We start from the raw sequence: 12399 nt of genomic DNA, 5'->3' as shown, positions 1-12399 counted from the left end.
TGTGAAGCTCATCAAGATGTAACAAGCTTTGTCGGTAAATATCATCAACTGTCATGTTAAATATCTCATGCTATTGTACTGAAAAGGCCCAATAAGCTGCTTAAATTTATCCTAGCTATGTATGTGTGTGTCCATTTGTGTTTCTGCCTGTTAGAACATGCATGTTCTGATGAAGTTTATGGTCATGAAAAAAAAATGAAGTGAATCTGAATGCAATCCGAAGCACTAAGCCCTCATCAACTTAAATGGCATCCTGTGTCACCAGCTGTAGTGCGTGAGTGTAAGTTCAAGAGGGCTGCCTGACTTCTTCTAGGCTCTTGGATTGCAAAGTGGGCGAAAGGCAGTTGTGAAATTACCAATTTATTTGAGTTTGCCAAACAACATCATTAAGCAAAAAAAATGAAAGTAATGATTAACGAATAAGCACACTCTGACTGGTCAGCTCGTCCAGTGAAAATAACTAATGCTGGTTACGTGCCAACAGAAAGGATTTGCCCACAGTAATTTAAGAGTTAGAGTTAGCAGAAGCTGTTCTATTCATTACATAAAAATGGCAAAATGTGAGTTGGCTGCTCATTTTTTATAAGAGCATATGCCAAACTAGCCGTTAGCCAAGCATTATGTGGTATGAACTGACATGTGATGTGAAAAGTGATGTGGGAATAGCCTGAATGGCTAAGAGAACATGAATTTGTTTCATGGGATAAGATTAAAACTACACTTAAAGGAAGATTATTATCAGCGTGTATCTGTATGCTATAACACAGTTAGACACTTTGTTATGTCTGCCTCCAAAATGGGTTTATGCAGCTTTTAATTGCTTTTGTTGGTGTACTGGACCAAGCAGAGTGAAAAACATCTTCATGTGATATCAGTGCTGATGTTATTTTTTTCAGCTAACAAAACATAAATTACACAACTTAAAAGTCTGAGCAAACATAGTATACCTCACAAAGTTGTGTAAAGTTATTGGACCAAGTTGTAAAATGCTGCACACATTCCAGGCATTGTCTTCGACCCCATTATATTTTTAATTAAAAGATTGCAAGTACTCCCATTAGTGAGAGGCATTTGCATTATATCAACCCCACCTTGTTTAAAGTCAAATTGCGGGATGTTATTTGTTCTATATTTTCATTCAGCCCCAGAAAAAACATTTTGGGAATGGTTTGCACACCATCCAGCATCCTCACACCTTTCTCTTACACATGTTCAATATTTATACAAGCTGTAAATGTTTGACCACACCAAATGGAAGGTCAGCTGAAGGTGAATGCAGCAGTTTTCGATCTGTGGCTGGCCACAGGATGTGTTGATGTTGCAGAACAAGAATGCTGAAAGGTACCGCTGGTATGCATACTCCCGAATGTGTGACACACTGTCTAAAAATGCAGAATAGATCACCTAGACCATCAAACAGGCCATATAGCGAACAGTATTTAATTTGGGAAGGAAACAATTATTTACAGTAATTGCTTTTATTAAATGTTAAATTAACAGAATAAACAGTTATCAGAGTTATTTTTCAAGCGCATGCTACTCAGTAAAAGTAAATCATCTTAAACGAGAACACTACGTCTGATCTCACTTCTATTACAACTCATTGTTTGCTATTATCCCCACTTGTCTGCCATTCAAATTTCCTTGAAGGGAATGTAGAAAAGTATGTTCACAGCATCAGGGGATCTGTGGCATCAGTGATGTGTGATTTCTCCCAAAAGCTCCGTGGGGTACAATTGTTCCCCCTGAATACAAAAGACAGCGGCATCACAAGCAGGCTGCGGCATACCTCTAGCTGACGAAGGCAGCAAGAGCTGTCAGCGACATCACTCATACCGTGTGCCCACCCTCCCGAACCCGCCGCCGCCTATCCAAACTACCCCACCGGAATAGAAAATAGTACAAGCCCATGTCGTTGAGAGAGGCGGGTCGGTAAATATTTCATATAAAATTTGTAGGCATTGAAGGCTGTTGACATAGAAATGCGATGAGTTCAGTCTGTGTAAAGTCATAGAGGGAAAACGTACCTTTCATTTGTAAAAGCGTCACCTTTAAATAGAATCTGAGGAGGAAGGAAAAATATCCAGGCCAAGGCAACATTTTCTGTGTGTCTGTGTGGGTAATAGGGCATTTATGCTAATTACATTACCTAATCAAAAACATCAGCAACCTAAAAAGGCATTACCAACAGGAGAAAACACTTGGAGAAAGATTGAATCAGCGCACGGCCGAGACTTGGCTTGGCCCCATTGTCCTAGCTCAGAGAATGAGAAAGCAGCATCCATTTTTCCCTTAATGAAGTTAGTGACCCTTTGAAAGGTGACACATTTACCGCCCAGGGGATTTATACACTCCCGCTTCACGGCTTCAGTTCAATATGGAGAGGACAGATTTGACTCCACGTGGATACTCCAAATATATCCTTACAATTTATACCAGGTGATTCATTTTCAGTCGCTACTCTTATAATTAAAGTTGACGTCGTGGTATTCAGTGTAGGGTAGCAACGATATACAAAAATCATGTTCGCCGTGCCGTTACGCAGCAATCAAGACAATTCATATTACTACTAGACGGTAATCACGATATTCACTTTCATTCATAAAAAGCCATAAAACAATAAACAAGGTGATAGGGAGATGTCTGGGAAAGAGACTCACATAGACTATGAAGAATTGCGCGTAGAAGAAATAGTCTTTCAAGCATACTAGGGTCTAAGACGCCTTAATTATTTAAAGCATTCTTACTTATGCAAATACACTAAATAATTTCTACATGACAGCTTGAAGCTGAGGCCTAGAGGAGAGATGTGATGTCTGAATGAGGACCCCTCTTGCCTTTGCATGGCCTAGGAACCATAACACTGCAGGCTTCTGGTTGCCTTGGTGCATACTGTTTTACATTCTAATTATCTGGCATGACAGACTTTATTGCAGAGGCTCAATTCTGAGGTCTCATCCCAGACTCATTCCACATGTGATGTCAGTTCTGGGATAATAAGATGAGATAGTCTGAGTGCTTAGCCTTGCCCGTTTGCCTCTTCATTGAGTTTTCAGGTTTTTTGTTTTTTTTCCCCTAATTTTTCCAAGCGTGCAGCCTAATTCTTGGCACAATGAGCATGAATTTTACCTGAATAAGATTCTGGAATGATTCGTATCTTTTTCACAGCTTATTTGACCAGATTTATTTTGGATTCTAAAAGATCAAAGGAGTCTAAGGAGTGGCACATTGACAGTGATTAAAATAAACAGTATTTTGTTAAGATGTTCATTAAAAATTGAATACAGTAAAGCCAATCCAAGACACAAACAGCAAGACATTTTTTTCTAACTAATTAAGCTACAGGGAATTCAGTGCATATTGTAGGTAAACAGACAGAGTCGTGGGAATACCAATGGAAATTAAATGCTCTGCTGGTGTTTTTCTCATTACAAGATGAAATGAAACATTTATCACTGACTTTCATTTCACTAAAAGGCTGACATTTTGTGGGTCAACCACTGATAAGGGGACAACTTTCTTTTATTTGCATTATGATTCATGAGTTCATTCAGCCCTTTTACATCACCACAGCAAAATTGTTGTTTTCCAGTTCTCTGTATGTTCTGACCTGTTGTTTTAACTTTGTTTTGTTTTGTTTTTTTCCCTTCTTTCTTTGTCTGCTTTTTTACAGCCATCGAGGTAAACCTGCAGAAAGCCTTGGCTGAGGCCTCTGAGACCTGTACCCAGGAGTGTCTAATACTAGGCCACTCTGACAGCTGCTGGATGCCCCCAGCCCTGGCCCAGTTCCAGGGTCCTGGCAGCAACAGCCCCATCTCCACCCCTACCACTACTGCCATCACTGCTGCCCTCCCCTCTTTTGGTTTCCAGCAGAGCTGTGCCCGGGGAATAAAAGCTAACATGGGCAGCATGGGGGTCATGGATGGCCGCCATACATTGGGCAGGTCTGTGCCCAAAAAAGATGAACTGGACAAAGGGATCAATCGTCCACAGTTCTACAACACCCTGGATAGACACTGCAGTAAGAAGGAGGACCCCATCAAGGTCATTCCCCTGGCAAGCTTCTCCTCTCCCGGGCAGCAGACTGGTGGGGGGGGCAGCTCTTTCTTACATGAGAACCAGTTGTAATAGTAAAAGACGGATCTTCATTGGCTTAGCATACACGTGACTCCATCCAAAGATGGCCTACAACTATTAGATTAGTATGTATGCGTATTTGTGGGGTATGCATAATTGGAATAACTTGACCAGCTCAATAACCAGCTCAAGCTCAGTTTCACTAATTAAGATATCCGAGAATGGATTGGAGATAATTATGATGATGTTAAAAAAAGAAATCATGTGAAACCAGTCTGACAAGCGAGGAAGGAGCAAGCAAGTCGTAACATAGAAGACACATGTATAATAAATAAATGGTTATATGCCAAAGTAGATCCATCACAAAAAAAGGATAATTTTGCTTTCTGTTTGGTGAAGTTTGCTTAGCGATAAAAAAGGCCAGTGTACACCTTCAGCTCCTTGGGTTTAGCTTTGTGTAAGTGCATTCCAAAAGACAATTTCCCTGCACAGAAGCAAAAGCAAATGCAGTACTTTGTGTTTTGTGAGCTAAATTGGGCTAAATGCTAATTACAAACTCTTGAGTGGATGTTTTTTTTTTGTTTTGTTTTTTTTTTTCTGTTGATGTTTTAGTGAAGTATTGCTTTGTAAAGCACATGGCACAAACCTTTTTGGTGGTGGAACATGTTTCTTTTGTCTTGTCTGGACATGTTTTAGAAGACTATTTTGGTCAAGGGGCTGCAGAAGGATAAAAAATGTCTACAAAGCATAACTGGGCCAATAGTAGACAGTGCTGCATCTTCGTCTTTTGCATTCTACATTCTCACCCTGGACCAATGCATAAAAAAACCCCCACAAACACAAAGCCTTGCACATACGCATACGTTTTTTGTTTTGTTTTTTTCACATGTGGTGATTGCTCTATGCCTGCCAACTCTATTAAGAAAATGTTCACACTTAGCATTGTCGCAGTAGCTTAGCCTTGAAAGGAGCAGACAGATGCGCTTTGGAAATGTCGTCTCTGTTTTCTTCCTTTTTGTTTCTATTTCTCTCATTTTGCTGCTGAGAAACATTCAAATGGTAACAGCTCTGGAGCCAATTATGAAATTCTCAGTCTAATTACTTTGATGTGTGATCTCTGTAGTGACCCTCATTGTGGTTTGGAGGTTTGGATTAAATCTATTGCTTTTCCTAAAACATGCTCTGCGTGTGAAGACGAAGTGTAAAGGTGACAATAACACAGCAAAAGCAGCTTAACACTTCCTTTATTCCCACTGTATTTTAACACTTGTGTTCCTGCTATTAATTACTACTTTGTTTTCATTTCACTAAGTTACACTGCAAAGTTTCTATTATCAGTTTTTACAATGTGTTGACACTGGAATAATAGACCAGGGAGCAAAAATTTCTTCAGGGCTTTGAGTCTAGCTGAATTATTGATGTTAATGTTATTTTGGCAGTTATCATAAGAATAGGCATTGGTACTATTTGAAAGGCCCTCCCTGCAGGCTGTCGCTCACAAGGTTCGATAAACACACTACATCACTGCCGGTGTGTGCAAATTGTACTGATGATAATAACTACTTCAGACTAACTTCCTGCTGTAACAGATTGGGTGCAGTATAATCTATTGCTACAGCAATAAGTGACTTTGCTGATATCCATTTTTCTTGCCTGTAACATCCAAGCCAGGTGTCTACATCATCAGGTATATGATTCATGTGATTCATTTTGCAGTACCACCTTGCAAATTGGGAACAGGCCTAAATCTATAATGCAACACGGTATTCTCAAGGGAGGGTGCAAGGCAAATTGTGTTAGTATGCTATTAGTTGCCACACCTATTCTCTCAGATCAGAGCTCTTATCCTTATAAAGGGGATTTATCAGAGACTTTGTGAAACGATCACTTAAAGGAACGGCGTCAAGGACTAAAAATAAAAAAAGAAGGGACAATTCAATTTCACCTTAGTCAATTATGAAAATGAATCACATTCAAAAGTTAAATCCTCCTATAAATATCCACTGATGGAAATTGCCCTGTTTGGGAATCCAATTTCGACCTATTTACTAATACTTTCAATTTCTTTACTCTATCATTTTCATTTTATATGATTCCACTGGTGTTGGTGTAGGAGTGCGGGAGGGGGGGGTGGGGGTGGGGGGGCATCACACAATGATATGAACAATGCATTTTTAATCAAAAGGAGCACATATCAAAAGGAACATACATCATGATGTCACTGAAAATTGGAATTTTATCTCTGCCAAATACAGATCCAGCACTTCATATCTGCCATCACAGCGTGTAATCCAAAACCTGTCACAAAATCATTAAAAGTCTTTTCAAGTTCTGTCTACAGCTATGTGAAGGGTAAAAAGAAAATTCTTAGTAAAATTTTTCCAAAATAAGAATTAGGTTTTTAAGAAATGTACCCATTAATTAATTCAATAAGTATAGGTAATATCAGCTTGTTTCTAAATATGGTAATCTGCACTGTTCTCATATCATGAAAAGAGTGTATCTAAGAGAACATGTATGAGTTAACACACTGTTACACTGTAATAAAAATGTGATTGTTTAAAATACACTGCCCAGTCACACATGCAACGTGAGCACAATACTACCTGTACCCTGTGTTTTGACTTACTCTGCCTACATAACTCCTATGTACTGTAATATTGCAGCAGATCCATTAAAGACTACATGAAATACTACTTTTAGAGGGAATACTATAGCAACTGCATGAATGTACACCAGCGGGATGTTGCTTTTGGCAAAAATATGATTTTCTTTTATTATTGTTGTGTGCCTGCATTCATTTTGTTATATCTTATGTCCTCTCACGGGTCAAAGTGGTGTTTTATTTATTTTCAGAACAAAGTACATACCATATGAATGTCCTGGGTTTTTTTTTAAGTAAGTACTCTCTCTGTGTCAAAAATTTTCATCCGTTAAAAAACATCAAGTGGAAAGACTAAATGTCGACTTTGCATGATTCTGCTCTCGCTATTACTTTTGAGTTTTTTAAATTTCTTACGCCCTAACAATAGATGTAGAGACGACGCTATACATAAAGATGAGGATTCCTTTTTATTTTAAGACTATTTCTATTCGAAATGTGTTTCATGATTAACATGTCAAGCTGTGTCATAAACTGCATGAACTGTTTGAACTTCCACAAGGCCTTTTGACACTTGACTACGTGGTTCATGCATCAGTCATTAGAATTGATGTCAGTATTGATGTTTACTGCTTTACACGTTTGTCTGTCTTATGGAACAAACCAATGTTACACCGTGTACATGGTCAATCCTTGTGACGTGTGCATACCACTTACGCCTACGTGCACACAAATCTATCTATACATCTATACTGTCAGGTAAACCGGAATTTAAGCTGTACATAGCAGTACCCCTAAGAACTAGTAATAAGGGTCACAAACTGGAAAGACACACATGGTAAATACTAAAGCCTACTTCAATACTACAAATCACTGTTCATAAAAACTGCAAAAGGGAAAAAAGTGAGAACTGAGGAGATGACAATCTCAGTTGTGATGTAAATTGATATATAATATCAATGAGGGTGTGTTTGAAAGTGTTAACAGGTGATGTTGTACGTGTGTAAATGAGAGAGCGTGTATTTCCTTGCATGTATGCGTGGGTGGGCGTGTATACTGGCATGTACATTGCCAGAGTATTTTATGTACACTAATGTATCTTGTAAAAAAAACTATATCAAAATACGATATAAGACTTAAGTATATGCTTGTAAATTAGTCATCAGTGAGTCAGGTCAAGTTTGCGTTGAGAGAAGGCTTCAGTGCTTGCCCGCGAATCTGTATTTCTTAGTTAAAGCTATACAGTCTGTGTTGTTATGCCTTTGTAAGATATCCCACTTAAATCTATGAAAAAAATTAACTTACATGGTGAAATGATTTTTCCTGTCATTGAATTTTACTTGAGCCATTAAATATTGAGTCCTTGAAGAATTAATGGATCATGTTTGTCCTTCACTGTTAATTATTGTTTGATAAGGTTTTCTAAGAGCAGTGGAGTATCAGCGAAGCAACATGGGAGCATACTGTCATCATATTCCAATTATGACAAATACAAGCTAATGATAGACGATCGATCAAATGGGAAGTGACATGTCACCTTTTTTTTCACTTCTGCAAATTAGCACTTCTGAGGAAATAATTCAACTTATGACGCACGAAGAGTAGACAGGTAGAGAAGACATGCAATGATTTGGTTTTGACAGTAAAAACACAACAGATACTTGCTAAAGTAGCATTAGTGTAAAAGACCAGTGTTATTATTTTACATTACATATTTTACAGCTTTGTTCTCTGAAAAGAGTTCACACCTCAGCATGCTGTCTGAGAAGATGATTCACATAAATCTAAACTGCACTGTCAAGGTGCCAAGGTGTCGCCTAAAAAAGCAAAATCACCTAAATTTCAATGCAACAAGACTTTTTTCCATTTTGCTGCCTAATTCGCAGACAAACAGACAGAGAGACTTTGAAACCAGTGGAAACAATTCCAATAGTTCAGCTGTTGTTGATCACTTGCAAATCAGCAGTTCAGACTGTACCAAGTGGCAGAATAAGACCCAGTGCAACTGTCGGATTGTATCTTTTATTTGTTTTTTTATCTAATTTCAAATTTTTGATTTCAATTTAGTCTAAGTTAGTTGTCTAAGTTGTGGTTTTTGGTAAGTTTTAAATAGTTTTGTTGTTTTTGTTTTTAACTTTGATATTATAAAGGGTTGTCAGAAGCCAATTTTAAGAAGATTAGAATAAGCATTGTAACAATAATGCATGCATAATTTGTGAGTGACTCAGAAAGATCTAGACACAAAATTTGAAGAATTTGACTTTAATCTCAGAATTCTGAGAAAACCTCATTTTTTCTTATTTTCCAGAATTCTGAGATTAAAGTAAAAAAAATTATTTTTTCTCAGAATTCTGAGAAAAAATAATACTGATTTAAAAAAAAAGTCAGAATGCTGAAAGTCAGAATTTCTCAGAATTCTGACTTTTTTCATCAGAATTTTTTTTTCTCAGATTTCTGACTTTAATCTAAGAATTCAGACTTTTTTTTCAGAATTCTGGAAAAGAAGAAAAAAAAGACATGCCCAGTTTTTGTTTTTGTTTTTTCCCCAGTGGCCCAAATCGTCTTCTGTAATCTATCTTGTTAATTAGTTGTTGAACAATATCTTGACAATGACCATAGGACACAGGAAAATGTGTCTAAGTTGCAATCCCATTGCATCTATTTAAGACTGTATTTCCACCAGGCATGCATTCCACCCCATGACACATAAAATACTGTTTGTATGATTTTTGTTTTAACAAAGTTTGCTGAAACTGCATATAGAAGATGAAGAAAACATTAAATAAGACAGCAGAAAAAACTACTATTTCCAAATAGTGTTTCAATAGAAACACCAAAGTATGATTTGAAACCATTTCCATTTGAAGACAACAACAGGACTGTGTCGTGAACACACGAGTAGTTAATTTAGGTTTAGGATAAATGAATAAAATGTATTATTGTTGTTGTTGTTGCTTTTAATACAACTTTACCGGGTGTATTTGTCTTCCATGCATCTGACCGTCCCTGTCATCCATCAGCCAAGTACTCATCTCTCAATCTATCCATCCATGAGAACTTTGATGCCTCAAAGGCAAACTGTAAAACAGCCTCAACAATCCCCTTGGGCTATGAATTCTACCTGAGGCCCTTCTGGCTTAATGTTTTATCCACTATACTTTCATGAATACACAAGACCTCAGAGGGGGAACCTCAGGCATACAGGACACTATTGATGCTCACAACAACAGGACATGACAGGATCTCTTGGCACTGACTCCTAACTTGTGTGACACAAAGAGTCATGTCATGTAGCTTGTAAGACTTCAAAGCCTTTCTGGACTGTGTCATCTCATAGCATCTTCAGCATATGCTCAGTCCCCAATCTCCTTAAGAGAGCTGGCTTTGACCTGCCCCATTAGTTTTCCATGGTAATTGGTTAATAATGAGACAGTGAAAGTCCCAAGGATGTCTGCACTGTCAAAACACATACCCAACTACACAAATCTGCATTTCCAGTAATTACTGCATATTTGAACAGAAAGAACTTTGTGATCCTTACAGTGACTTGAATGCTTGCCATGCACACACACACATACACCCCACACCCTCATTCCCATCTGCTAACAAGCACCAACTTATTGTAAGCCTACTTAGTTCTCAAGGTGTCATCTGTTGAAGTGTCAGGAGAACATATAGAGATTGTCAAACAGTACACTCATTTCAAATTGTAATTAAACTGGCCATCAGGTACCTAGAGGCTGTTTAGTCAACAGCAGGGTACTAATTACTATAAGATGACCTTTGGAATAATATCTGGTGAATTATTCATAGTTGAGAAAATTGCTTCGGAGACATGCCAACGACATCCAAGGGGCGTCTGAGTGTACACATACTCAAAGATTTCAGGATGGCTATAAAATAAGGTCACTAGCTGGATAAAACAAGAACTTTTTCCTCCGTGAAAAAGAGGTGTCTGGAATAAAAGTACAAGTAATGCAACTTTTGAAAAGAGAAATGCTGGAGAGAGAATCCACTGGCTTATGTAAAGGTAATGTAAAGGATTTCGAAGAGAAAAGATGTCTGTCTTGGGACGCCTTAAGAATATTAACAGCAACAACAACAAAAGCAGTGTGCTTAAAAACAGTATTTGTTATTTTCTACCTATGATGATCTCCAGCAGAGACATAAGGTAATTAATTTAAGCGAAAGAAATCAACAATTGTACATTTAAATTAAGAAAGAAAATTAGAGACAAAAAACAAAGCACTGTTAACATATTTCAACAGATGCATCTGCCTACGTGACAAAACCATTAAAAGCATCTCTATCATGCTGGAAATGTTTCTGTGAAGTATTCTGCACTGAGCAGATAGAGGTCTAAGATAGTTTCTTTCCCATCTCTGTTTAACCTTTAGGGACACTTTGCTGAAATTACTGCTAGGATCTCATACAGAACCCTTCACTTTATTTCTAGGTGGCATAAGTAGATAGCTCTGAATCTACAGTAAATGATTAGAAATCTGTGTGGTCCCTTTCTTTTCTCCTGTAACAGGGAAAAAAAGAAATGAATTGTCTTTTCACATGGCTAGTTCATTTGTAAAGTCTCTCTATTAGTAAAGCAGAAAAAGTCACCCATGAGCACCATGACACTTTTCCTAACTTTATGGGGAAGTTCTCTGAATATCTAAATTCAATATGATCTCAGTCGGCTATTTGTGCGATGCTTTGAAAGAAGGTCAGAAACATGACTCTTTATCACCATCGCAGAGGATTCAAATGATTAGCCAAAATTTGTGGTAATTGGTAGTAATTAACAAGGACCTTGTTCGCTTGGACATTGGAGAGCTGCCGCGATGCCAGATCCCACCCTCTCCACCTGCCATTAGAGAGCAATTACTGATAGGAATCAGAACACATTAGAGCAAGATAAAATGTGTGCAGCTGCCTGTGTGTCTTTATTTAAAATACTTGGCTCAAAAAACTTGGTCACATCTGAGAACCCACTGTCATGAGATCTAGCATTAGCATAGTTTTACAAGTTAATCCACCTATAACAATTTATTAGGAATGTACCAAAATTTGACATTTATTATTAATATTTGATATTTATTTATTCATTCATTTATTACATGTCACCCAGACTGTGCAAAATAATTTCTTTAACATCCATAGCTATATTACAAATAACACCTATAGGCCTATATTCTTCTCATAAAGGTACCCTTTCCACATAAAAAGAAATTACATCGACAACAGATAACCAACAATATTCTCACACGTAACCTGCAAAAACATATTTGCAGAGCCTTCCTTTGAAGACCACAAACAATTGCACTTTTTGATGCACATATCAGCATCGGTCCACAATTTAACCCAAACAACAGAAATACATCCATTCGCTTATCCTTTTCAGGGTCGCGGGGGGCGCTGGAGCGCTGGAGCCTATCCCAGCTGTCATAGGGCAAGAGGCAGGGTACACCCTGGACAGGTCGCCAGTCTGTCGCAGGGCTAACACAAAGGGACAGACAACCATTCGCACTCACATTCACACCTAGTGGCAATTTGGATTATCCAATTAACCTATCCCCACAAGCTGCATGTCTTTGGACGGTGGGAGGAAGCCGGAGTACCCGGAGAGAACCCACGCAAACACGGGGAGAACATGCAAACTCCACACAGAAAGACCCCGGCCTGATGGTGGAATTGAACTCAGGACCTTCTTGCTGTGCGGCAACAGT

The 12399-nt window shown here is 38.2% G+C and overlaps 1 protein-coding gene across 1 annotated transcript in view; it reads left to right on the top strand.

The window, feature by feature from the left end:
- pcdh11 (protocadherin 11) overlaps positions 1-6189 on the top strand; it is a 131612-nt gene extending 125423 nt beyond the window's left edge. Inside the window, exon 7 of the mRNA XM_006781343.3 lies at positions 3674-6189. Within this exon, the coding sequence (XP_006781406.1) occupies positions 3674-4128 (455 nt within the window). The 3' untranslated portion in view covers positions 4129-6189. The remainder of the gene's footprint in view (positions 1-3673) is intronic.
- Positions 6190-12399: the final 6210 nt, after the last annotated feature.

This window comes from Neolamprologus brichardi, chromosome 2, assembly GCF_056152115.1.
Source record: "Neolamprologus brichardi isolate AB-2024 chromosome 2, ASM5615211v1, whole genome shotgun sequence".
In the NCBI taxonomy this organism is placed as follows: domain Eukaryota; kingdom Metazoa; phylum Chordata; class Actinopteri; order Cichliformes; family Cichlidae; genus Neolamprologus; species Neolamprologus brichardi.
The sequence above is the reverse complement of the archived record's forward strand: the minus strand, read 5'-3'. Positions and strand labels throughout refer to the sequence as shown.